This window comes from Polyodon spathula, chromosome 2 (genome assembly GCF_017654505.1).
Source record: "Polyodon spathula isolate WHYD16114869_AA chromosome 2, ASM1765450v1, whole genome shotgun sequence".
NCBI classification, from domain to species: Eukaryota; Metazoa; Chordata; class Actinopteri; order Acipenseriformes; family Polyodontidae; genus Polyodon; species Polyodon spathula.
In genome coordinates this window covers 58,898,457-58,922,768 of record NC_054535.1, presented here as the reverse complement: position 1 = coordinate 58,922,768, position 24,312 = coordinate 58,898,457, and the positions used below count along the sequence as shown (strand labels likewise).

Below are 24,312 nucleotides of genomic sequence, written 5' to 3'. Positions count from 1 at the left end.
TGGTCTTCAACCCTTCCACTGCTTGTTGTTTAACTTCTCCCACATGAACTGTGTCCTTTAGATCCCCATCGTACCATCTCCCTAAACTTTTCACTGGCTTCTTGGACACTGTTGGTATTTCCTCCCCATTAATATAGAACCTTTTATCTACTACTTTACCTTTAATTATAGAGATGCCCTTTGATTTAGTGGGCTTGAATTGCATTCGTGCCCATAAATGTTATTTGTTAATTTGCCCAATAACCGATTAGTGCAGGCTACTGTTGTAGTCATTGTTGTCATGTCATCCATGTATGCTCGAATTGGTGATAGTCTCATTCCAGAAGCCAAGCGCTCTCCTCCCACTACCCATTTTAATGCCCTAATAATTACTTCCATTGCCATGGTAAAAGCCAGTGGAGAAATGGTACATCCTGCCATTATTCCAACTTCTAGGCATTGCCATGTAGTGCTGAATTCTGAAGTTGAAAAACAAAATTGCAAATCTCCAAAGTAGGCTTTCAGTAAATTTGTTATTGTCATCAGTATGCTAAAAAAAATCAAATGCTGCCAAAGAAGTTCATGTGGCACTGAACCATGTGCATTGGCCAAATCCAGGAATGTCACATGGAGCTCCTTCCTCTCCTTTTTTGCTGATTGAATTTGTTGCCAGATTATGCTGATGTGTTCTAAGGATCCTTGGAAACCTGGAATGCCTGCTTTTTGTACTGAAGTGTCAATGAAGCAGTTCTTTAATAGGTAGATTGACAATCTCTGAGCAATAATGCTGAAGAAAATCTTGCATTCTACGCTTAATAGGGAAATAGAACGAAACTGACTGATGCTTGTAGAATCTTTTCCTTTTGGTATAAAGACTCCACCTGTTCGGCGCCATGCTCTTGGTACAATCTGTTTTTCCCATGCCACTTTCATCAATTTCCAGAGGATTCGTAGAACTCCAGAAGCACTCTTGTACACTCTGTATGGATCTCCATTAGGCCCTGGAGATGTTCATGCCCTTGCTTTTTTTCACAGTGTGCTCTACTTTTTTCCACTTAGGTGCACAGTCCTCCATTTGGTATTCGGGTGGATTGATAGGTGGGATGTCTGAAGGAATTGACATAGGCTCCTGCCTTTTTGAATCTGTATGTGTTTCCACCAAATATCTCTCCAGCTCAAACTTAGATGATTTTAGTGCCATTTTTCTCACTGGTGAATATCTTCTTGTGGCAGAGCAAAGCTCTGCTCTTTAGAAATTGGCAGGGATGGGGTTAACTTCCCCTACCTGCCTGGGTTTATTATGTTCAGGTGGCTGGGGTTGATTAGTTGATTAGGTTGATTAACGATCAATCAGCGCCTAGCCACCTGATATAAAAGGAGGCCTCTGCTTCTCATTTGGAGAGGGAGCTGAGGAAGCAGGTTGGTGTTTGTTTTGTGGTTTTTGAATTTTCTAAATCCAGTGAAGGCATTGCCCAGCCTGGAAACTTTATTTTTGTGAGTTTTGTTTTTGCTTTATTTGTGTTTGAGTATCTGTTATTTTGCCCTTGTGCACTTTATTTTTGTTTATTTATAATAAAATAGTTATTTTTTTGAACTGCAGTCTGTCTCTGGGCCTCTATCCACTCGCCAGCCTGCCACATTTGGTGTCAGAAGTGGGATAGCGCCACCTAGAGGCTCAGAGCAGTATTTATTTATTTATTTATTTTTTTTTTTGAAAAAAAATGGGAAAGAAGAGCAGACAGTGGAAAAGGCAGGACAAGCAGCAGCTGAAGAAATGTAAGCTGCTGCAGCCACCGCTGGAGGACCCGGCCAGCCTCTTCCCTTGGTGTTCCTGGTGCGGGAAGGAGGACCATCGTTGGCGGTCCTGCCCAGACGTGCCACCGGCAAACTGGTGTGGCCGGTGTGAGGAGGACGGCCACAACTGGGCAGGATGCCCCTACAACCAGGCCCAGGAAGAGGTGCAGTGTTCACCCCGGGCATCAGGGGCCACCCCACTACCTCCAGCACCACCACCTTCACCACCGTCCCAGGAGATCTGGGACTGGTTGATGCACCCTGAGGCAGACCTCGTCCACGATCTCCCCATAGTTATCAACACGCTGTGGCGTCGAGATGGGGAGAGGTGGGAACAGTGGGAGGAACAACACCACCCGGCCTCCTTCCCAGAGGTTGCCCTCATGGTGGTTAATTACCTGGCGGTAGACATGGGAGATGCCCCGGTCACTCCAATAAAGAGAGGTGCGCCGCCTTCCCGAGAGCCAGAGAGGGGTGAGGAGCTGCCGTCGTCCCCAGAGCCAGAGAGGGGTGAGGAGCTGCCGTCGTCCCCAGAGCCAGAGAGGGGTGAGGAGCTGCCGTCGCTCCCAGAGCCAGAGAGGGGTGAGGAGCTGCCGTCGTCCCCAGAGCCAGAGAGGGGTGAGGAGCTGCCGTCGTCCCCAGAGCCAGAGAGGGGTGAGGAGCTGCCGTCGCTCCCAGAGCCAGAGAGGGGTGAGGAGCTGCCGTCGCCCCCAGAGCCAGAGAGGGGTGAGGAGCTGCCGTCGCCCCCAGAGCCAGAGAGGGGTGAGGAGCTGCCGTCGTCCCCAGAGCCAGAGAGGGGTGAGGAGCTGCCGTCGTCCCCAGAGCCAGAGAGGGGTGAGGAGCTGCCGTCGTCCCCAGAGCCAGAGAGGGGTGAGGAGCTGCCGTCGCTCCCAGAGCCAGAGAGGGGTGAGGAGCTGCCGTCGCTCCCAGAGCCAGAGAGGGGTGAGGAGCTGCCGTCGCTCCCAGAGCCAGAGAGGGGTGAGGAGCTGCCGTCGCTCCCAGAGCCAGAGAGGGGTGAGGAGCTGCCGTCGCTCCCAGAGCCAGAGAGGGGTGAGGAGCTGCCGTCGCTCCCAGAGCCAGAGAGGGAGGAGGATCTGCCGTCGCTCCCAGAGCCAGAGAGGGAGGAGGATCTGCCGCCGCTCCCAGAGCCCGAGAGGGAGGAGGATCTGCTGCCGCTCTCAGAGCCCGAGAGGGAGGAGGCCGCCCCGCCGCCGCTCTCAGAGCCCGAGAGGGAGGAGCAGCCGCCGCCGCTCTCAGAGCCCGAGAGGGAGGAGCCGCCGCCGCTCTCAGAGCCCGAGAGGGAGGAGCCGCCGCCGCCGCTCTCAGAGCCCGAGAGGGAGGAGCCGCCGCCGCCGCTCTCAGAGCCCGAGAGGGAGGAGCCACCGCCGCCGCTCTCAGAGCCCGAGAGGGCCGGAGCCGCCGCCTCCGCCACCAGAGGGAGCCGGGCCGCCGCCGCCTCCGCCACCAGAGGGAGCCGGGCCGCCGCCTCCGCCACCAGAGGGAGCCGGGCCGCCCGCCGCCTCCGCCACCAGAGGGAGCCGGGCCGCCGTCGCCGCCTCCGCCACCAGAGGGAGCCGGGCCGCCGTCGCCGCCTCCGCCACCAGAGGGAGCCGGGCCGCCGTCGCCGCCTCCGCCACCAGAGGGAGCCGGGCCGCCGTCGCCGCCTCCGCCACCAGAGGGAGCCGGGCCGCCGTCGCCGTGCTACCTTGGAGATTCGGGGCCCCCTCAACCAAAGAAGGCTTGGGGGCTCCGACATCAACCCCGCCCACCACCGCCCACCATAACAGCCCACCCAAGGGACATAATTGGACTCTTGGGGGGAGGAGGGTGGGGGGGAAGGGGGGAGTTGGCCGATTGCGGCCGGTGTACGTTGTACATGGGGGGAGGTGTGTGGCAGAGCAAAGCTCTGCTCTTTAGAAATTGGCAGGGATGGGGTTAAATTCCCCTACCTGCCTGGGTTTATTATGTTCAGGTGGCTGGGGTTGATTAGTTGATTAGGTTGATTAACGATCAATCAGCGCCTAGCCACCTGATATAAAAGGAGGCCTCTGCTTCTCATTTGGAGAGGGAGCTGAGGAAGCAGGTTGGTGTTTGTTTTGTGGTTTTTGAATTTTCTAAATCCAGTGAAGGCATTGCCCAGCCTGGAAACTTTATTTTTGTGAGTTTTGTTTTTGCTTTATTTGTGTTTGAGTATCTGTTATTTTGCCCTTGTGCACTTTAATTTTGTTTATTTATAATAAAATAGTTATTTTTTTTAACTGCAGTCTGTCTCTGGGCCTCTATCCACTCGCCAGCCTGCCACACTTCTTTACAAATTTGAATGGATCTTTATAACAGTTAGTTCTCGCACGCTATTTCTTTTTGTAGCTTTTCCACAGGCGCTCAGCTCTGTGAAATATTGCAAGCTTATCTTTTATGACCCTTTGTTACAGATTGAGTCCCTCCTTCGGACTTTGTTCTGCTTTTCTCAATTGCTTCCTCAATTGCCTCCTTTCTCTAACTAAGCGTTCAATCTCCTGCTGCCATCTAGACTTTCCAGGGATAGTTTGTACTTTTTCCTTCCATTTTCAGTTCCAAACCTCTCGCTTCCATATGCGTAGATGATGTCCCCAAATGTATACAGCTTCTTTTCAACTGTTCCATTTAACCTTTCCAAAGTAAAACAGAGATCCATGGTTACTGTGTCCCACGCAGTTTTCTCACACGCTCTTGGCCATTTAACTCCAGGATTGTGTCCGTTCAGGTTCTTTTCGCTGGTTTGTCTGACCGGGTTCGCAAGGATCATTAGGTTCATCACTAGATGTATCCATGCAAGTCCTCCTCACATCTATGACAGGGGTGCTGATATCCTGAGAACTGTGGTTTGCTTCCTGTCACTGGATTTCATTCAACTGACTTGACTGACTTTGTAAGAAGTGCTGATCAATGTGAGGCCCTTGTCCATTCTCCCTCAAGCATTTCATTCCTCCTTGATGAATCTTCAAACCATTGACCGTTGTCATCTTGCTCCAGCCGCAGACACAAACCTGGAGTCCCATGTCTTTGCTAACTGCAGAACTTGAACTAGTCTTTCGTGAAGTATTGTCCATTCTCATATCCGTTTCCATTCCTAAGTCATTAACCGTGTTAGCCAACGCTGAGCCATCTTTCGCCCCCACTCTCGCAGACTCTAGGGGTATTTTTCTCTTTAATTTCTTAGAAGCCTTGGGCGGGTATCTCCAGCATCCTGTTTACCTTTGAAAACATAGAGCTGGATATAGAAAACATAGAGCTAACCCTTGCCAGCCCCAATGGGGTCTCTTTCCTCTTGTCGGCTATCTCTTCATGCTGTCACAAGGCCTTTCCCTTGTTGCCAGCTGCACTATTCACGGCAGTCATTGGAAGTAACCAGATCTTCATAATTTCCACTACATGAGAGTAGATGTTAAACTTCATGCTGATTAGAACTCGGTTCTCGCCATGATAAGCACCAACAACAAGGAACACCCTCTGTCAGCTCTCTCAGATCCAACACATGACCTGTTAAAACAAGGTTTTTTTTGCAATTTCGGACTGAGTCCGACTTTAAACTGGAACAGGATTTTTGCAATGTCAGACCAAGTCCAACAAAGGACCGCAAAGGGTTAAGTTAACTCTTAAGTCAAGGTTCGGCCTGTTCCGGCTCGACTACACCACTGGAAACCATACAGGTGCAACTGGAGCTTGGTGTTTCAGTCAGCAATAGAACCATTCAAAGAGACCATAATAATGCGGTTTACATGTAAAAAAAAAATACATACTGCCCGAGACAGAGTTTTGCAATGGAACTCAAATACTGGCTAAAAATGTACCAGATCATAGGATAGTCTAATTATTAACAACAGCTCCTTGCACTTGTGCATTTATTTCATGAGAAGTTTGGTCGGAGGTCAATATTGCCATAGTACAAAGGTTTTCAACCTTTTTTAATCAGTGGACACCTAAAAATTCTTCAATTGAAATTCAGAACCCTTTGGAAATTTTACATATGTAGATTGCCTGTACAGCGAATATTATAAGCTTCATATATACTGTATTCAAATATTATTTTTGCCTTGTAACCTTGCATTGCCCTGCAACATTTATAAGTCTCATTGTACAAAGGCGTCTGCCAAATAAAAATAAATACAAAAATAAATGTAATTTAAGTCTACTGACAATAAAAAAGTTACAATTATATGAACTTAAATGTTGTAGATCAGTTCTAATGAGACGGTTGAGCTTGCTTTTGTGAAGTGAAGACTTGGTAGGATCCAGGACCGGATTAACCTTTTGTGGGCCTGAAACCAAACAGATTTGTGGGCCCCCATTTGTGGAACCATTGTAAACAATATAGGAGATCGATACAGAAGTTGCCTTTGGCACATCACATTTTTTGAGTGCCGCTTAAATATTTTTTCATCATTCTCTATGCTTATTCTGCCTCTCGCACCTGCAGCAGTGTGTGCACCGGCAATATATGCTGGTGTAGTACACTCAAAAAACCACTCTGAGGAGTATTTTTATTATATGTTTAAAACACTCATTTTACATTCTACTTCTACATTCAAAAGAACACACTATGTACTTTCAAAACACTCTCAAACGTCTTTAGGCTGAAGCAAACTGAATTACCTAACGTAACACTGTATTAATAGAAACTGTAACTGTACAAACATACTGTATATAAAAATACAGAGTTGAAATACAAAGCAAACAAAAACAAAAATACCAACATTAACTATATACACTTTAAAAAAAAACAAAAAAACAAAACTATTACATCCAGAAACACACACACACATCCACACACACCAAAAAAGTACATTGGAATCTATGGCCTACGGATTACCTTGTTTCAAGCATACAGGTTTGAGTTATTTTGCTCAAAAAAATAACAGTCATTTTTGAGGGATTAAAAATGTTTTTGCTATACATGTTTTGAATGTTATCTTATTTAATAAAACCATTTTTTTTAAATGAACAAAAAAATGTGTTTTAGTATTATAACAAATAATAGCATAATGATATATTGGCAGGCTGGCGAGTGGATAGAGAACATAAGAAAGTTTACAAATGGGAGGAGGCCATTCAGCCCATCTTACTCGTTTGGTTGTTAGTAGCTTATTGATCCCAGAATCTCATCAAGCAGCTTCTTGAAGGATCCCAGGGTGTCAGCTTCAACAACATTACTGGGGAGTTGATTCCAGACCATCACAATTCTCTGTGTAAAAAAGTGCCTCCTATTTTCTGTTCTGAATGCCCCTTTGTCTAATCTCCATTTGTGACCCCTGGTCCTTGTTTCTTTTTTCAGGCTGAAAAAGTCCCTTGGGTCGACAATGTCAATACCTTTTAGAATTTTGAATGCTTGAATTAGGTCGCCACGTAGTCTTCTTTGTTCAAGACTGAACAGATTCAATTCTTTTAGCCTGTCTGCATATGACATGCCTTTTGAGCCCGGAATAATTCTGGTCGCTCTTCTTTGCACTCTTTCTAGAGCAGCAATATCTTTTTTATAGCGCGGTGACCAGAACTGCACACAATATTCAAGATGAGGTCTTATTAGTGCATTGTACAGTTTTAACATTACTTCCCTTGATTTAAATTCAACACTTTTCACAATGTATCCGAGCATCTTGTTAGCCTTTTTTATAGCTTCCCCACATTGTCTAGATGAAGACATTTCTGAGTCAACAAAAACTCCTAGGTCTTTTTCATAGATTCCTTCTCCAATTTCAGTATCTCCCATATGATATTTATAATGTACATTTTTATTTCCTGCGTGCAGTACCTTACACTTTTCTCTATTAAATGTCATTTGCCATGTGTCTGCCCAGTACTGAATCTTGTCTAGATCATTTTGAATGACCTTTGCTGCTACAACAGTGTTTGCCACTCCTCCTACTTTTGTGTCATTTGCAAATTTAACAATTTTGCTTACTATACCAGAATCTAAATCATTAATGTAGATTAGGAATAGAGGCCCAGAGACAGACTGCAGTTCAAAAAAAAAAATACTTATTATAAATAGATACAAAAATAAAAGGGCACAAGGACCAAAACAAAGGGATTGAAACACAAAAAGAAAGACAAAAAACAAAATGTACAAAATAAAAGTTTCCAGGCTGGGCAATGCCTTCACTGGATTTAGAAAATTGAAAACTCACAACCAACAAAACACCAACCTGCTTCCTCAACTCCCTCCTCCCAAATGAGAAGCAGAGGCCTCCTTTTATGTCAGGTGGCCGGGCGCTGATAGATCGTTAATTAAGTTAATCATTTAATCAACTAATCAACCCCAGCCACCTGAACATAATAACCCCAGGCAGGTAGGGGAAATTAACCTCATCCCTGCCAATTTAAAAAGGGTAGAGCTTTGCTCTGCCACAGATATACATACTGATAGAATGTGTCTATTTCATGGCTCACCTTTGTTGTTTTTTGTGTACCTTGTGTTTGTACATTAGTTGGCCATCTATAATGAAAAAAACGCAGCCATTGTCTTCTTCCAATGTAACCTTTAAGTGCATCTGGGTATTTCCCATTTGATAAATAACTGAATATTTCTTGAAAGTTGAGCTCTCCTTTTCCAACCGGTCTACCTATCGTGTTGAAACTCTCTACACATAATATCAGCAATAACCCTTAGGCAGAATTGCACTCTGTTTAGTTAGCTAATTAGTAAATAAATCTAACACTTTTAGTCAAATACAGAATGAGATTCTTCTTTAGTCTCGTTTACACAAATTTAGATCACACAGGCGTTTTATGCAAGTTTAGAAGAAAATATATAGACTGCTAACAACACCTTAGATTGATGAAATAAAACTAATAGGCTAAATGTGTTATATGTAGCTGTTTTTATTTATTTAAGCAGTTATTAGAAAATATGGTATATGTACATATTAGTATTAAACTGTTTATTGATATGACTGTGCTACATACACTGGAGTGTTTTCGGCGTACATAGTTATAATGTTTTGATCTTGAAAGGGAGTGTTTTTAACGTGAATTCAAAGCGCAGAAGAGTGTATTGAACGTACTGTAGCATTTCACAGGCAGGCAGAAAGGACAGAGATGACACACTTGATTCAAGTTCAATTCTTTTATTCAGGATGCTAGCTCTAGCACACTTTCAGAGACCACTGTTATGACTGCTTCACTGCATACATGAACTAAACCAGCTTTTAGGGCAGGCACAACAACAACAACCTTTCAGAACACAACACATAATTGGTGGTGCAGCTCCTTTTATAATGTAGCTCCACCCCTTTATGTTAAGCAGGGATTGGAGCTTACACACATCCAATTGGTTTTCAGCCGCACACCAAGACCAATGGGCACAAACAACAGCCAATTACAGGGGAGACACAGACAGCACCACACGCACGTGCTACAATTGCTCGCAGACACAGAGACAGGGTTCACCAGCAATAGTAGGAAATACAGAGCGGGAAGGTAACACAATACAACGGCAATTACAGTACACAAGACACAGTGGAAATATCAATGTTACACAGATCACTAGAGTACACTCATTACACTCTAGAGTGTAACTCTCAACATTGTCATAAAAATGATTAATGGGAATATCTAACACTGAAAATATTAAGTCCATCCAGGATCTCAAACTATTTAAGAAATATGACCCGTTAAAAAAGCGACTGTTACTCTAACCATCGACACTGTGATACTACAAAAAGAATTATGGTTAAATAGTGTTAGAATCATAGAAGAGACTTAGACATAGCTTTTTTCAATATTTGATTAAATGAGATACACATTGCAGAATCATTGAATTTCATAATGCTTACCTCAGGCTTTATGTAATCTGTAATTCTATTTAGTGTTCAATTGGCGAATACTGATGTGGAGATTTTGCTCTTAGTTATTCATGATTAAATATCTGATTGAGTAGTTAAGAATTAGCTAGGAGATGGTTAATTTAATTAAAGTAAACCTTTCTTTTTTAGCTAAAGCCTGGGTTCTCCAGTTAGTTTCTCCCTTGGCACGTTGTGTTTCAAAAGGAATAAACAAAATGATTCAGAGACATAAATGAAAAGGACCTTCTTGACGGTGTCTAACATTGAACGCCCTTCTTAAAAATGATTAAGACATACATGAAAAGCACCTTCTTGACAGTGTCTAACGTTGAACGTACTCCTTAAAAATGAATCACAGACATAAATGAAAAGTACCTTCTTGACAGTGTCTAACATTGAACGTCCTCCTTGCCATGGTTTGGAATTCTTCCGGATACAACTCAGGCTTGCCATGCTGTGCCATTTCCGATCCTCCAGCTTTTTATGGAAGGCATTAGCCAACAGCAGCACTGTGTCATAGATGTATCGGTTTGTAATCTAAAAGGATGCAAGTAAAAAAAAAGAGTATTGAATCAAATCGATTTGTATGTACAATTCTCATATTTGTCTTTCCTCAATGGGAGAACATGTATGTCAATATATTGTATCTGAGCTTTCTTCTTCTAAAATAAAAGGAATAATTGCAACAAAATATCTTTCAGATCTGGAAATAAACTTGAGACATTTTTTTTTTTTTTTTTACATAACGTGTTGGGCACAACTGTTTGTCTTTTTTTGGTTTTGTACCGGATGTCAAGGAGTGTTTACATCAGAATTGAAATGTTTGCAGAGCTGTGTGGGGACACTTTCAGTCTGTGCTCAATAGAGGTATTGTACTGGATGTCAATGAGTGTTTAGATAAGAACTGGGATGCTTGCAGAACTGTGAGGGGACCCTTTCCTTGCCCTGTTAAATCTAAAAACAAACTGATTTTGCACTAGCTTCCAAATTTTGCATAGAATGTAAATGTAAGGGTTCATATGTGGACCAAGTTGTTTTTTACTGAAGTAGTTTTGTAGTAAACTGCATATAAGGAAAGAAATAGTGATACTGTACCAACAACATAAAACTGTAAAACCAAAAAAATCCATTGTCAACAAAATTGCTTGTAATTTGTAGGCAGATGTATATAGTGTGTTGTGCTCATATCAGCTACTGTATACAGAACAGCCCAGCAAGAAAAAACTTGTCAAGTAAACAGAGCATTGCTTACACGATCAAAAGAAATCTGGTAGCAACAACACACTGTGTATAATATATAAGACTGAGCAATCAGTGCTTGTAAAATGTGTACCTCCTTGTATACTACCCAATCAAAAACACCATAGTGTACTATACAAAATGCTTTAATCCCAGAATATTATTATCTCATATAACAAATAGGCCTATATACTGCTGAATGTTATACTCTCATACTTCATTATGATAATGAAGGTATCCGATTATTATCCATATCTTGCATTCTGCTGATTTCCTGTCTATATATTATAATATACATGTTGTCACTGAATTTTATCTAAAGACTGACATTTTTAAGGCTTTTAGATTCCCTTGATTATATTCAGCATGTTACAGGACCTGCTCACAGTCGTGGTCACGCCTTAGATTTAGTCATTTCTCGGGGCTTTGATGTTCATAATTTGTCAGCAGTAGACTGTTTCGGATCATTTGTGCATTCTTTTTGAGGCTATATTGCCCTTACCTAATAAGAGTGTGGCACTTACTATTAAAACTTGCAGAATAAATTCTTCAACTGCAACAAGTGTTTCTGATTCAGCGAGACTATCACCACTCACTGCTACCCACTCTCTGTCTACTGATGCGTTGACAGATATAACCATTTTTTAACAAGTACGTTTGATATTGTTACCCCAGTTAAAACTCAAACAGTCTTTTCTAAGCAAACTACACCCTCAGTTAACAGTGCCCTATACAAAATGAAAAGAGAATGTTGCATCGGTTGATTAACCAATCACATATAAGTGGTGACAACATGTCCTTGACAGGAAGAATTATGAATGGCAAATAGATGTCTACGTAGGTGTCCAAGCACCCTGAAGTATTTGACCTTCCCATATTTCTTACAAGGACAGTGAGGTCAGTATTTTGTACATTGTTCCTGATACACATCCTTTCTGTAGCCTATTTAATAAACACAAATCACTATTCCCCCACTGTATCAAATTATAACTGTATCAAATTAACTGTGTGTATGTGTGTATGTACATATATGTTAGCTTGCGTAGTTCGGGAGGCGTGCAGCTTCCAATTTCCTGTCAATTAGTACCTATTTTCTATTTAAGCCCTGATCACTTGCACCTTTGCTGTCTAGCGTTTCGTTTTGAATCCTGACCAGTAGCGGTACGCGTTACTCTGCTTAAAAAAAAATAATTAAAAATATATATTATTATTATTTTTTTTTTTTCCCTTTTTCTACGAAGATCAGCTTCAAATATATACTTATTCGCAAGCTTACCTGCTTTCAAATGGAAAAGCCTTCTGCCCATGCTGTTTACTCGGACTCGGACGACTTCCTACCTCCGACTCCTCCACCAGTCCGTCTCTGTTCGACCTCCCGTCCCTCCTCTTCCTGGCTTCTGACTGCACCAACCTCGCCAGCCCACTTTGCTTCCACCCAGCCTTCAGCCAGACAACCGCGCCGCTCCAAGCGCGGTTCCGCCAGCCAGCCCCAGCCGCAGCTTCATTATAAAGATTGGACGACACCTAAACTGCTGAAAGTTCTCTTCCAGAAGGCTATCCCTATCCCTGTCGGTGGAGACCGTATGTCCCTGTTTCTTGCTTATTGCGAAGCCTTATCAGCCGAGCCAATTTTTCCACCCCATCTGCAATCTTCGGCCATCAGGCCCTCCCCTTCCACTACTCTCGCAGCTCCCGTCCTGACTGCGCATGTGTAAGTCCCTGCTCACGCAGTCCAGCTCCCCCTGCCTGCGCAGGCAGCGCAGCCAGTGCAGCCAGCGCAGCCACAGCTTCTGCAACAGCAGTTATGCGCTTTGCCCATCCCCTCCACCAGCGATTCCTCTCATGACATGTTTAATCAGCTGCAAACTTTGCTCCAGCCTCTCATAGACTCTCAGCTATCTCTCAGCGCTTGTCTTGACAAACTGGAGAACCCTTCTGCTCCGCCTGCCTCCAGTTTCAGTACTTCCACCCCCTTTTCCGGTACGTCCTCCTTAGCACCCCCCCCCCATTGCTCTCCCAGAGTTCAACCTTGCCTCAGCCACTGCATCAAGCTCCTCTTCTCCTCGTACTATTGACAACCATTCTGTTTCCCCAAAAATTCGGAAGCAAATAATTGAAGGTATCCAAGTTCCATCATCTGGTCCCAACTGCTTCCCCAGCCCCTCTCCAATCCCCTCAGTTTCATCAGCTGTTACAAGACTGAACCCTACCCTCAGCAACCTTCTACAATCCGCCCAACACTACATGTCTGCAGCCCTCGCCCCTTCTTCAAGAGCTTCTTACTCTAAGCCTGGTCAGCATTTCTAACCTTCTTGGCTCATAATCACATCTGCCCTATTCCTTTTAATCAAGACTGGATCTTGGCCTTCATCGTCCATGCTAAGGAATCTCTGCATCTCTCCCCAGCTTCCATTAAATCTTACATTTCAGGAATACAATATCACTATCACATCATGTCCGTGCCTTCTCCCTCCATCCTCTCTATACCAGCAGTTCATCTGACCCTCCACGGAATCCTCAAAAGCTTCCCCCCGCCGTACCTTCACGCCTGCCTATATCAACAGACATTCTCCATTCACTCATCTCTACTCTTCGGAAAGGCTGCTTCTCCCCCTACGAGGATCTACTCATGGAGACCATCTGCCTCACAGCTTTCTTCGGCTTTCTCAGAAGCTCCGAATTCACAGTTCCCTCAGCTTCTTGCTTCCCCTTGGTGGGTATTCGTTTATGTGACCTCTCTTCTATTTCCAACTCCTATTTCCTTATTCGGCTGCGCACTTCAAAGACAGACCAACTCTGGCGCGATCAATTCATTCAGCTCTGCAGCAAGGGCCAGCATCAATCAGAGCCTGATCAAGACCATGGGGCGCTGGTCCTCTTCTGCAGTGGATTCTTATGTTCATTCATCTCCCTCCAACATAGTCGCAGCCCATTCCAAAATTGCTAGTATGCCCAAAGTGGGGGCTACTTGTCTGCCAGAGCCACTGGAGGTTTTCTCCTAATTAGCTTCGGGGTTTTTTCCTCTCCACTGAGCAGCAGGTGTACACATAGTCATATCCTACTAAATTTACTAACCATCCTCCTATTTGTTCCATTTGTCCTTCTAGTCTTTTGTTTATGTTATGCGCTGGCATGTGTTCTCTTTTGTTTGCCTCACAGTGTGGTTGATTTGGTGAGGAGCCGGGGGTCCATCCTTTTGGGGGGCAAGTGATCATCACTTCTCTGACCTCAGGGCAGGCTTCAGCCTCCCTTGACCTTCAGGGGGTTTGTCACCATACGAGTCAGAGTGGACCCCTGGCCACACTCTGTTCTTTCGCAGCTCCTGTGCTTATCTTGCCTCACTCAAGGCTGTTCTATACTCTGTCTCTGTTCGGGACGTGGCTACTCATGCTCGAGTCCCATACTAACCTCTATGCCTTGTTCTTATGTCAAGTCCCAGGCAGCGTGGGGGTTTATCGAGCGCCCCTCTACAGAAGTCTCAGACGCTGGGTACCTCTCCCTCTATATCCTTTCGTGTCCCGGTCTTCCGGGACCATCTTCCTCTGATGGGCGGCTCCCCGAGTCATAACCCTCATATATGTTTTCGGTTGCTAGGTCCTTTGGCCCTGGGCTCGTGTCGGAATCGCCGCCCTCAGTCAGTGATCACTTTCTGTATCCTGTCTTCGGTTGCTAGATCCTTTGCCCTTTCTGTATCCTGTCTTCGGTTGCTGGGTGTCGGCATCGCCGTCCTCAGTCAGTGACCACAGTTCTGTATCCTGTCTTCGGTTCTTGGGTCCTTCGCCCCGCCCCTGGTGTCGGCATCACCGCCCTCAGTCAGTGACCACTTTCTGTATCCTGTCTTCGGTTGCTGGGTCCTTCGCCCCTGGGCTCGTGTCGGCATCGCCGCCCTCAGTCAGTGATCACCTTATATCCTAGCTTCCATGTCCAGATTCGCTGGTCTGCTACTAGAGTGGGCCTCACCTGCTCTTCTATCCTAGGTCAGGTCCCTTCTAGCTGGCACTCTATCCTGCTTACCGCTCCCTTCTGCTTCTTCTGCCCTATCTCCACCCCCCAGCTCACGCCTGTGAAAAAAAAAAAAAAAAAAAAAATATAATAATAATATATTATAAATATATATATATTTATATATATATAATATATATATATTATATATATACTATCATATGATAGTAAACTAATTGCTGTCAGAAAACTATTGTATGTTTCTTTGCCAAGTTGATCACTCATTTCATACACTGGCATATAGATGACAGAAAAACAACTTGGATAAACAAACCAGTGTTTATATTTAGTAGATTATATGAGGGTCTTTATACTGTAGCTATGGCCAAAAAATTTGCATCACCTATAGAAAGTTGAATCAAACTTGCTGAATAATATTATGTTAACATATTGAATTACATATCACTTTGTAGTTTTCCATATACTTAACAAAAAACTGACAAATGTAAAAGTGTGACATTCCAAAATCTAACATGAAATACTGTACTACTCTTGTGGATTCTGGTAGACTTTTGTGATATCATTTTGCAGTTTCTTTGATTACATGATGTTAAATAAAATATCTACATTATGTTCATATAGCTTTTTTTATTTTTAATTCGTCTCAATCCTAAAATTATATGTGATGCAAAACTTCTGGCCATATCTGTACATTATATTCAAGTACATAGCCTACTGTGTGGTACTGACAACAACCATTCAATTTTTCTACAATATTGTAGCAGAAAGTTAGTCGCATAGTGCATGTGTGCCTGGTTGGGGACAAGTGGGAACAAAAATGCCCAGTGATGCCGCTCTGCTTATTTGTGTTCCAGCCTTTAAATTGTACTGTTTTGAGTAATTTTAGGTCAATTTATATTATGTAATTCTTAGCTAAAGTTCTTGAAAAGGTAGTAGTCAAACAACAGCACATTTCTGTATAATAGCAATGTCCTTGAAAAATTTCAGTCAGGGTTTATATCTGCTCATAGTACAGAGACTGCCCTTGTCAGAGTGGTGAATGAATTACTGATGAGTGCTGACTCTAACTATATCCACTGTGGTTCTTTTAGACATTAGCATTGCATTGATACCGTGGATCATGACATTTTCATTGATCATCTTAAAAGCTGTTGGCCTCACTGGAACTGTTCTAAAGTGGTTTAAGTTATATCTAACTAACAGACAGGACTTTGTTCTCTTCTCTATCAGGATTATCTACTATTACTTGTGTTGTCCCGCAGGGCTTTATTCTTGGTCCCATATTATTTTCTTTGTATATGCTACCACTGGGTGAGAACATTCGTAAACAGAGTGAATTTTCACTGTCATGCTGACGACACACTTTATTTCTGTAAAACCTGATGATGCCAGTGGTATTTCAGCCATACTAAAGTGTCTTGCTGATATCAAAAGTTGAATGTCTCAAAATTTGACATTGAACATTGATAAGCCAGAAATTTAGTTGTTAGGTTCTCAGCAACTAAATCTTGCAAATTCCTTAAAAATAGATTTGGGCAACCTGACCTTTAATATATTTGTGGGTTATATTTTATTCTGATTTCAGTTTTGAGGCTCAGATTTAAAGTTACAAAAGTGTCTTTTTATCATCTATGAAACATTGCTAAAATTAGGTGTTTTCTTTTTCAGTCTGATGCTGAGAAGTTAATTTAAGCTTTTGTTTCATCTAGAGTCTAGATTATTACAATGCTTTATTTGCTGGGCTTTCACATCATGCTTTATCACGATTACCTCACTGCATTGGCTTGAAGTGCTTTTTAGAATTGATTAAAAAATCTTACTATTCACATATAAGGGTTAATGTAAAGATACGTGCAAAGTAATTTGCGGCTGAAAAACGCAAATCGCAGCTAAAATTGATGTTTTGCATGTTATGCAAAGAATGGATTTCACCTGCCGTTCCGCAACCGCTATCAAATTAGCACTTTGACATCTTTAATCCATTTTAATGATATTGAAATGTATTCAAATGAAGAAAAGAGCATGGGATTGGGCAGGGATTTGGAATACTAAGTGGGCGCAAGCATTAGAATGAGATGTAAGGATTTTGCCTTGCACTTGGGCAATTGCTGACCCTTCAAAAACGTTGCACCTCCTACAAGATGCAAACCATTGCTGAAGCAAGTAATTAAGAGCTGTATAAAATCCCACACCTTCGGAGACCTGTCATTGGCCTTAAGATGGCTGCTGTAGTACGCTTCCTGATGCTGCGATGCTTGGCTCTTCGGAGGAGAAGGGCAAGATGGAGAACATCCTGCATATTCAAACCCAGGGTCACTTTGTTTGGGATGCCGGAGGTTGCGGTGGTAAGGTGTTATCGTCTCACTTCAAAAATCATCCTAGACCTAATAGCTGAATTTCATGTTTTCTGGTTGACTGTCCTCCTGCTAACACCGACAGCGTTGACTTTCTCCACTATAGAGGACAATATGGCCTCTTTGGTAGCATAACTGATGCGGCTGAGGCTTTTCCAATTAACGTTATCGTCTCACTCCAAGTGATCTCAGCAGTAAGGACTCTCCGCCTCAGAAAACTCTGCTGCCCTTCCTCTGATATATGTTTCTGTTTGGTTAGATTTTTGTGCTCCACAAATCTCATACAGCACCTACTCCTCTCTGTACTCCTAACTCACCTCACCTCTGGGCTTTAAATGCTGCCGCTGCCCGATACACAGGCAGTGCTCATTGGGATCCTCACTGTCATGATTCCAGCTTGGTATTTGTGCAGTTTGAGTATTTGAGTAGTTTGCATTGATCTTAAGCTTACATAGGCTGCAGTGCAAAATAATTGCCTGGTCACTAGGCAATTCAGATTTTGCAGCCACAATTGTTTACACTATGCCTATCCTTACATCAACCCCATAAAACGCTTAATAATAATAATAATAATAATAATAATAATAATAATAATAATAATAATAATAATAATCTTTATTTTTATATAGCGCCTTTCATAGTGGACCACCATCACAAATGGCGTGGCACCGGATTACCTATGGGAGATTTTGTGCCCTTATAAACCTTAAGTCAGCTAATGCTAGCCTTTTGTGCCTCGCAAAGGTTGAAAAGGAGAGGGGGTGCATTGGTTATAATGCTCCCAGATTGTGTAAATCATTGCCTTTTTCTATTAGAGATGCTCAATTTCTTGGTCATTTTTTTAAATGTATGTAAGAAATATACAACAAAATTATTCACATTACAAGTAGTGCTATCAGCACTTTAAAATGTGACTGGTTGCATATGCACAGTACCATATAAACTGTAAATAAAGGTAACATACAATACACACTAATCCAACTATAATTTGTGGACTCAGTTTGGGATGTCAGAGTGATATTTCTTCATTCCTATATTTATTCAACGGCTAACTTTCTATAAACAATCCCTCAAGCTATGCCAAACAACAAGGAGAAATCGACCTACACAGCTTTTCAGAAAATCTTTCAAAGGTATCAATCTCCCTCTTGCCTCTACCTCCAATGCAGTTATATCAGCAGCTTCATAATCGCAGCATTTTTCTTAGGAAGAAAGCTATGAAATGTTACCCTATGGAATAACAACAACTGAATAATCATCTTTCAATAAATAAACTATGAATGTCTCAATCAGGCTTTATACTGCAAAAGAGTACTGAAACAGCTTTTGTCAAGGTTGTAAATGATTTTTTAATGGGCTCTGACTCAGGTGACTCTAGGGCAAAAATGACAGCGTTAGTGAACCGCCACAATAGCGCATGAAAGCGTGATTTAGGTCTCAAGTTGGGTCTCATGCGTGGGCTAATGCATATCAAATAGCGAATCATGCACCCAGCCAATCAAAACACAGTGGTGGGAGTAAGGTTACAACCAATAAGGACTTAACATTCCGTTTAAGAGCACCAAGCCCTTTAAGCGGGGCTTTGAATTTTTTTAGCATTCTGGAGGTGGTGATTGAATACTTACGAAATTAAAAAAAGTCATCTATACGGCTTTGTCTGACCTGCCTACTTGCAGCATCTGCTTCCCTCAAACCCTGTAATCTTTCCTCTGTAAGTTCAACGTCACATCCACTATGGAGAGCTATGATCTGTAAAACACAACCAGCCAGGATGATATTGCTAACCTTCTGAGGAGTGTACTGTAGTATTCCCCCAGAGACATCCAAACATTGGAATACCATTTTGAGGATTACATTACTGTATGAGCACATTTAAAGGTACAGTTATACCGTTCGGCAGGCGTCTTGGGGCTGAACAGCAGTCAGTAGCCACAGCTACAGTGGATACCCGTTGTCACCTATCAAGGAGCCAGGATGGTTTGCATACACATCTGTGGTGTAGTTGTTAGCATAACACACTTCTTGCACGTTGATAGGATAGGTCCCCTTACTATTTATGTAGAGGTGCCTAGTCTGTGTTGGAGTGTGTAGCTGCACATGTGTGCAATTGATGGTTCCCAGGACGCCAGGAAACCCATATCTCACAATAAAACCCTGCTTTATATTTTGTTGCAGCTCGTGAGAGAATTCTTCTGCCCGCTTTACTAAAGCTGCAGGTACATCTTGCACTGCACAGCCGACTGGTTCATGTCTGCAGTACACTGTAAATCCATAAATATTTCCAAGCCTTTTATTATGTGTTTTTCGCATATGAAAAAAAAAAAAGTTTTTGGCACAAATTCAAATTCCACTAACAATACATACTTTGTATATTTCAACAAGTAACTAACATTTCTGGAGCAAAATAGGTTTTATGGATGTGATTCGCCAAATATTTTGGTCGCAAATATTTATGCCTTTACAGTAACCCACAGTACTTTGGAACGAGCCAGTGGCATAAAATATTAATGCAGTGTGTACACTTAGTGCTACAGGCAAACAGTGTGCTCTCTGTATGTCTCCTTCCAGGTCAGCCTGAAGCAGTTTGGCAGATGTCAGTGATTTGTGTTGAGGCAAAATTGCTACATACATTATGTGTCAGACAGGCTCAAAAAAGACTTCTAAATATTCAGGGACATCTCCTCTTCCTCCTCCAGTGTGCACTCTATATTTCTTTTATTTCTCTTTTCTCTCTCTCTCTTTTCTTTACCTGCTTCCCTGGTAGTTTCAGCAGTATTTATAGTTGACTATGTAATTTGCGCAAAGTTTAGACCTTGTTTTCACATGTCATTTGAAAACGCAAACGCTAACACTGTTGATGGTTTGCTAAATCACTGTATTTGCATGTAAATGAGGGCACTCCCCTAAAGTTCAGCCCATGTCCAGTGCGAATGCTGACTTGCTGGTGGGCACTAAAACACCTTTGCTAAATCATATAGATGGACAAAGTCTGTTTGCAAAAGAGACAAAGGTCAGGGCTCAAATTACTGGGGGGCTGCGGTGGGTTGATCAGTTTCTCCAAGTAGTTTTATTTCCAGATTTCATTTTGAACAAGTTTTTAGCTGACAGGTATCACTTCCAACACAAAGGAGCCTGTTAAAAACCTTTAATTGTATGACATTTCCTGCCTATTCCATTATTCAGAAACGCTGATTATTTGTGAAAAGGTGGAGGATAGAAACAAATGTATAGAACACATACCATGTTAAATGGTAAAAAATAATATATTTCGAAAAAAAGTATTATATGAAGTAACTATTTAATAAATAAAAATATTGAGATAGGTAATGTTTTCATAAAGGAAGGGCTTGGTTTGCCGTAAAGAGGGAGTGAGATGCAAAGTGGAAATCAAAGAGAGAAGATGCAGTTTGTTAGACAGAAAAGACACTAGATTTGCAGCAGTAATTTTTTTGTGAATTGAGAATCATGAAATTTGATATTGTTGAATTTCTACTGTCCAATAAAAAGTTTTTGAATGTAAAAGATTCCACTCTGAATACCACCACGATATTAAATCAAATACTGCCAAAGTAAAAATAAAAACCCTAGAGCTTATAAGTTATTCACAATATTTCCATACTGTCCCAGTTTAAGGACATCTGGTCACCTTATATATACTGGATTCTGCTGAGGCCACGGCTCGGTTTGAACGACGTTTGAATGAGTTTCACAATTACTGGTCTGTACCCCTCCAAATACTTCCATTAGTGATTTCTGAACAAATGAATTACAATTACAGCCTTCACATTTTTCAGGAATGTTGTTCACTCTCTCTATTGTAGGTGTGCAAGGTATAATTGTATTTGGACTAGTTTAAGTTGTAATCATATAATACCTTATTTGAATTAAAATCATGTAGGACCCACCAGTATTGAAATAATCAGGCTGGACAACACATAGTGTTACACAAAATAATTTTAAAAAATGACCCTATTATTATTATTATTATTATTATTATTATTATTATTATTATTATTATTATTATTATTATTATTAACAAGTAATATCTGAATTCTTCTGTGACAACAAGGCTCTCACCAGTAAAATGTGGTTATGTATATATTTTGTTTGTTCTTGTTGTTGCTGATGAACCAGTATATCGGTAGCCAATACGAGTTCAACAAATTTCTCAGGTGTTGTCCACAGGGACTTTTTGGAACCCCGTTATGTAAATCTTGCTGCAAGCTGATGTATTTTTCTTTTTGAACTAGTTCATTCAAACAACAGTTTTCTCTTTGGTAGATACCGATGATAGCTGCTACTTCGCTAGTGTACAACAGGACAGAAAAGTCTAGTCTTAAAGCAACCAGCTATCCAATGACTAGTCACAAAGATAACAAGGGTAAAGGATGAATAAATATCTTTCTGTGCTATGCAAAAGGCTTCGTTATGTACATGGCCGTATCAAGCGGGGTGCGAGCAGTGTGGCGGCGCAGTGCACTGACCTCAAGGGGTGCCGATTGGTTGACTAATAATAATAAAACACATTTGCGCAATAACAATTCAAAACAAAAACACAACAAAATAAATGAATGCACTTTACGGTTCTTCAGCCAATCAGCGCCTCCCTCAAGTCGGCTGCTGACTTTAGGGGGAGCCGATTGGCTGACGAATAATAAGGCCAAATAAAAAAAAAAAATGACTGTATTTTTCCCACATTCCCAAATATTTTTTGTTGATAACGGTCGAAACTTTTCGCTATCAATGTGAAAAACTGATCACTGTGCGCAGCCACGTTTTCGCTTATGCGATTTTCCGGAAGTCGCATAGCAAACAAAATGTTGGGGTCTGAGCAGAATGGCTGCAGTGTATCGCCAAGTAGTTGTTTTGCACTGTTTGAAAAATGCGACTACATACAAGAAAAAAAGAATTATAACCTACGTGTGAAACACCATCATTGTTATTTATCTTGAATAGTATCCTATTTTATTTCTCACCAATACTTTAATGTTTAATGTTCCCTGCATAGTTTTCCCTTGTACTGTGCCTGCATGTGCTCTCTGGCTAAAGCAGTAGCCTATTGAAATTGATGTGGCAACTGGTTTTTAAAAGGTGAGTGCATTTTAAGGTTTTTAAAAGAATATTATCACATGTGTTTATTCAGTGTGACATTTCTAAAATAAGCTAAGTAAAAAATAGTACGATAGCTGAACTTGCTTTTTAACTTCCAAAACTGACAAAGTAAACACTATCCAACCAACTCGATGAAAAACAAAGCACACAACAGGCACCACCTCCATAATCGATCCTTCGTCCCCAGCAAGATCTCTCGCTTTGCTGAAAATAACTGTGAAAGCTTATAATACAGAGAGAAAGTTGTTTAATATCATGTCATTGTTTACAAATACACCACACACCTGTTTTTACTAGATTATAATATAAAGCCTTCCGTCTTTATTTTATTGCATATATTTTGTCGTGTTAATTTTTTATTTGTGACCTGCTATTTTAATAATAATAATAATAATAATAATAATAATAATAATAATAATAATAATAATAATAATAAATAATCAGTTACTGGGTCACTAAACATATGGCTTTCAAAGGGTTGATATAAAATGTGTCTTGTATCCACCTTGAACCCTTAAAAATATAAATAACTTGAATTAGTTACATAAATCAGGCAATAAAAATTATTTTGCGACCTAGTTCTTATTTTGCCGTTTTTGAAAATCAGGCCCTTAGTGTATGTAAAATAGTTGTTTTTTTATGTGAAATGCTAAAACATTTTTTTTTGGGACGAGTTAGAATTGAATAGTCAGAGTGTTTTCCAAATGGTTTCATGTGGGTACATCTGGCATTAACATTTTTGAAAATCCAGTATTGCACCAAATACATCTGCACCCCTAGGTCCATCACCCGTGGCCTTGTGGCAATATTACAATGAAGTTCTGCCTTTGATGCAGCCCTACCAAGGAGGCCTCCACAGGCCAGACAGTACCTGTTAGCGGGCCAGATGTACGGCTTCGGGAAATTTTTTTGGTCAGATGTACAGCTTTTTAGCGTGAGAAGGCGATTTACCCACCCTTTAAAATCATACGTTTTAGACGCACACTTCCTACAGAGTATGGAATGTGTGTGGTATGTACTGCTACATCACATAAATTATGACGGTGGAGAGAGAGTATCGACTTTCTAAGCTGCGTGGAAACCCAAGCCACTTTCAGTTCTGCCTTTTCCTGTTGTAACACAGTATCCTCCAGTTCAAAAATTCTGTTTTTGCTTAATTTTATTCAACACCTCTTTCACGTCAGTATTTGATTTTATCAGTACCTCTAATATTGCCCGAATTCCTCTTTGTTCCCGTATTATCAAGCCACCTGTGACTTCAGAGCTGGCCACTGCTTCATTATGTATCATGTAATGTAATCGATGGCGAGTTTTCTTTTCTTTACCTGATGTTTATCTTCAGTTGTTGTAAAATCAGAGACTGAGTATTTGACTGTTTATGGGGCAAAATGTGTCTTCACACACATTTACTACAGGAGACAGCTACAGTCATTACAATACCAACAATAGTACAGTATATTATATCAAATGCTAAGGTATTTACAGGTTTATACATATACATTTTGCATCTTGGTCCAAACCCTGCGCCAATGCAAGTCCCGTATGCTCAGTTGTTTACTGGTCCAAAGATTTGCATCTCTCACAACAAAGTCCTTTGTGTATAAAGTAAATCATAATTGTCTCAATTGCTAGTTAAGGAAAATAAAAGACAAGCATTATTGAAAGAGCAGTTAGGCCCTCATGAAAAATAATTTGTGAGGTTGTGCATGTTAAACTTTTGCAGAAAAACAATTTCTAGAAGTTAAAATATTGATCATAAGATAATTAGTTCTACAGGAAAATCTTAAGGCTATGGCTTGGAGAAAAGTTAATTTTGAGGAATCAAGCAGTCGATCTCTTCTGTGTTCACTGTGCCAGCTATTAAGTATTAATGTCATTGTAATGAACACAGTTCTTTAGGCTGGTTGTTTAGTTTCCAACGATCACTCAGAGCAAGCTGCATCGCAAGTGCACAGCTGATTTACATTTTGTTTGACAACAAACTGTTACAAATTTCATTCTTGAAATGAAGTCAATTTGTAAACTTTTCCAATAACGTTTGTTATTCCCAA

General features: G+C 41.5%; 1 protein-coding gene across 1 annotated transcript in view; it reads right to left on the bottom strand.

The window, feature by feature from the left end:
- Nucleotides 1-24,312, bottom strand: part of LOC121298802 (glutamate receptor ionotropic, delta-2) — a 611,129-nt gene that overhangs the window by 212,586 nt on the left and 374,231 nt on the right. Inside the window, exon 7 of the mRNA XM_041226028.1 lies at nucleotides 9,969-10,130. Coding sequence (XP_041081962.1) covers nucleotides 9,969-10,130 — 162 coding nt within the window. The remainder of the gene's footprint in view (nucleotides 1-9,968; nucleotides 10,131-24,312) is intronic.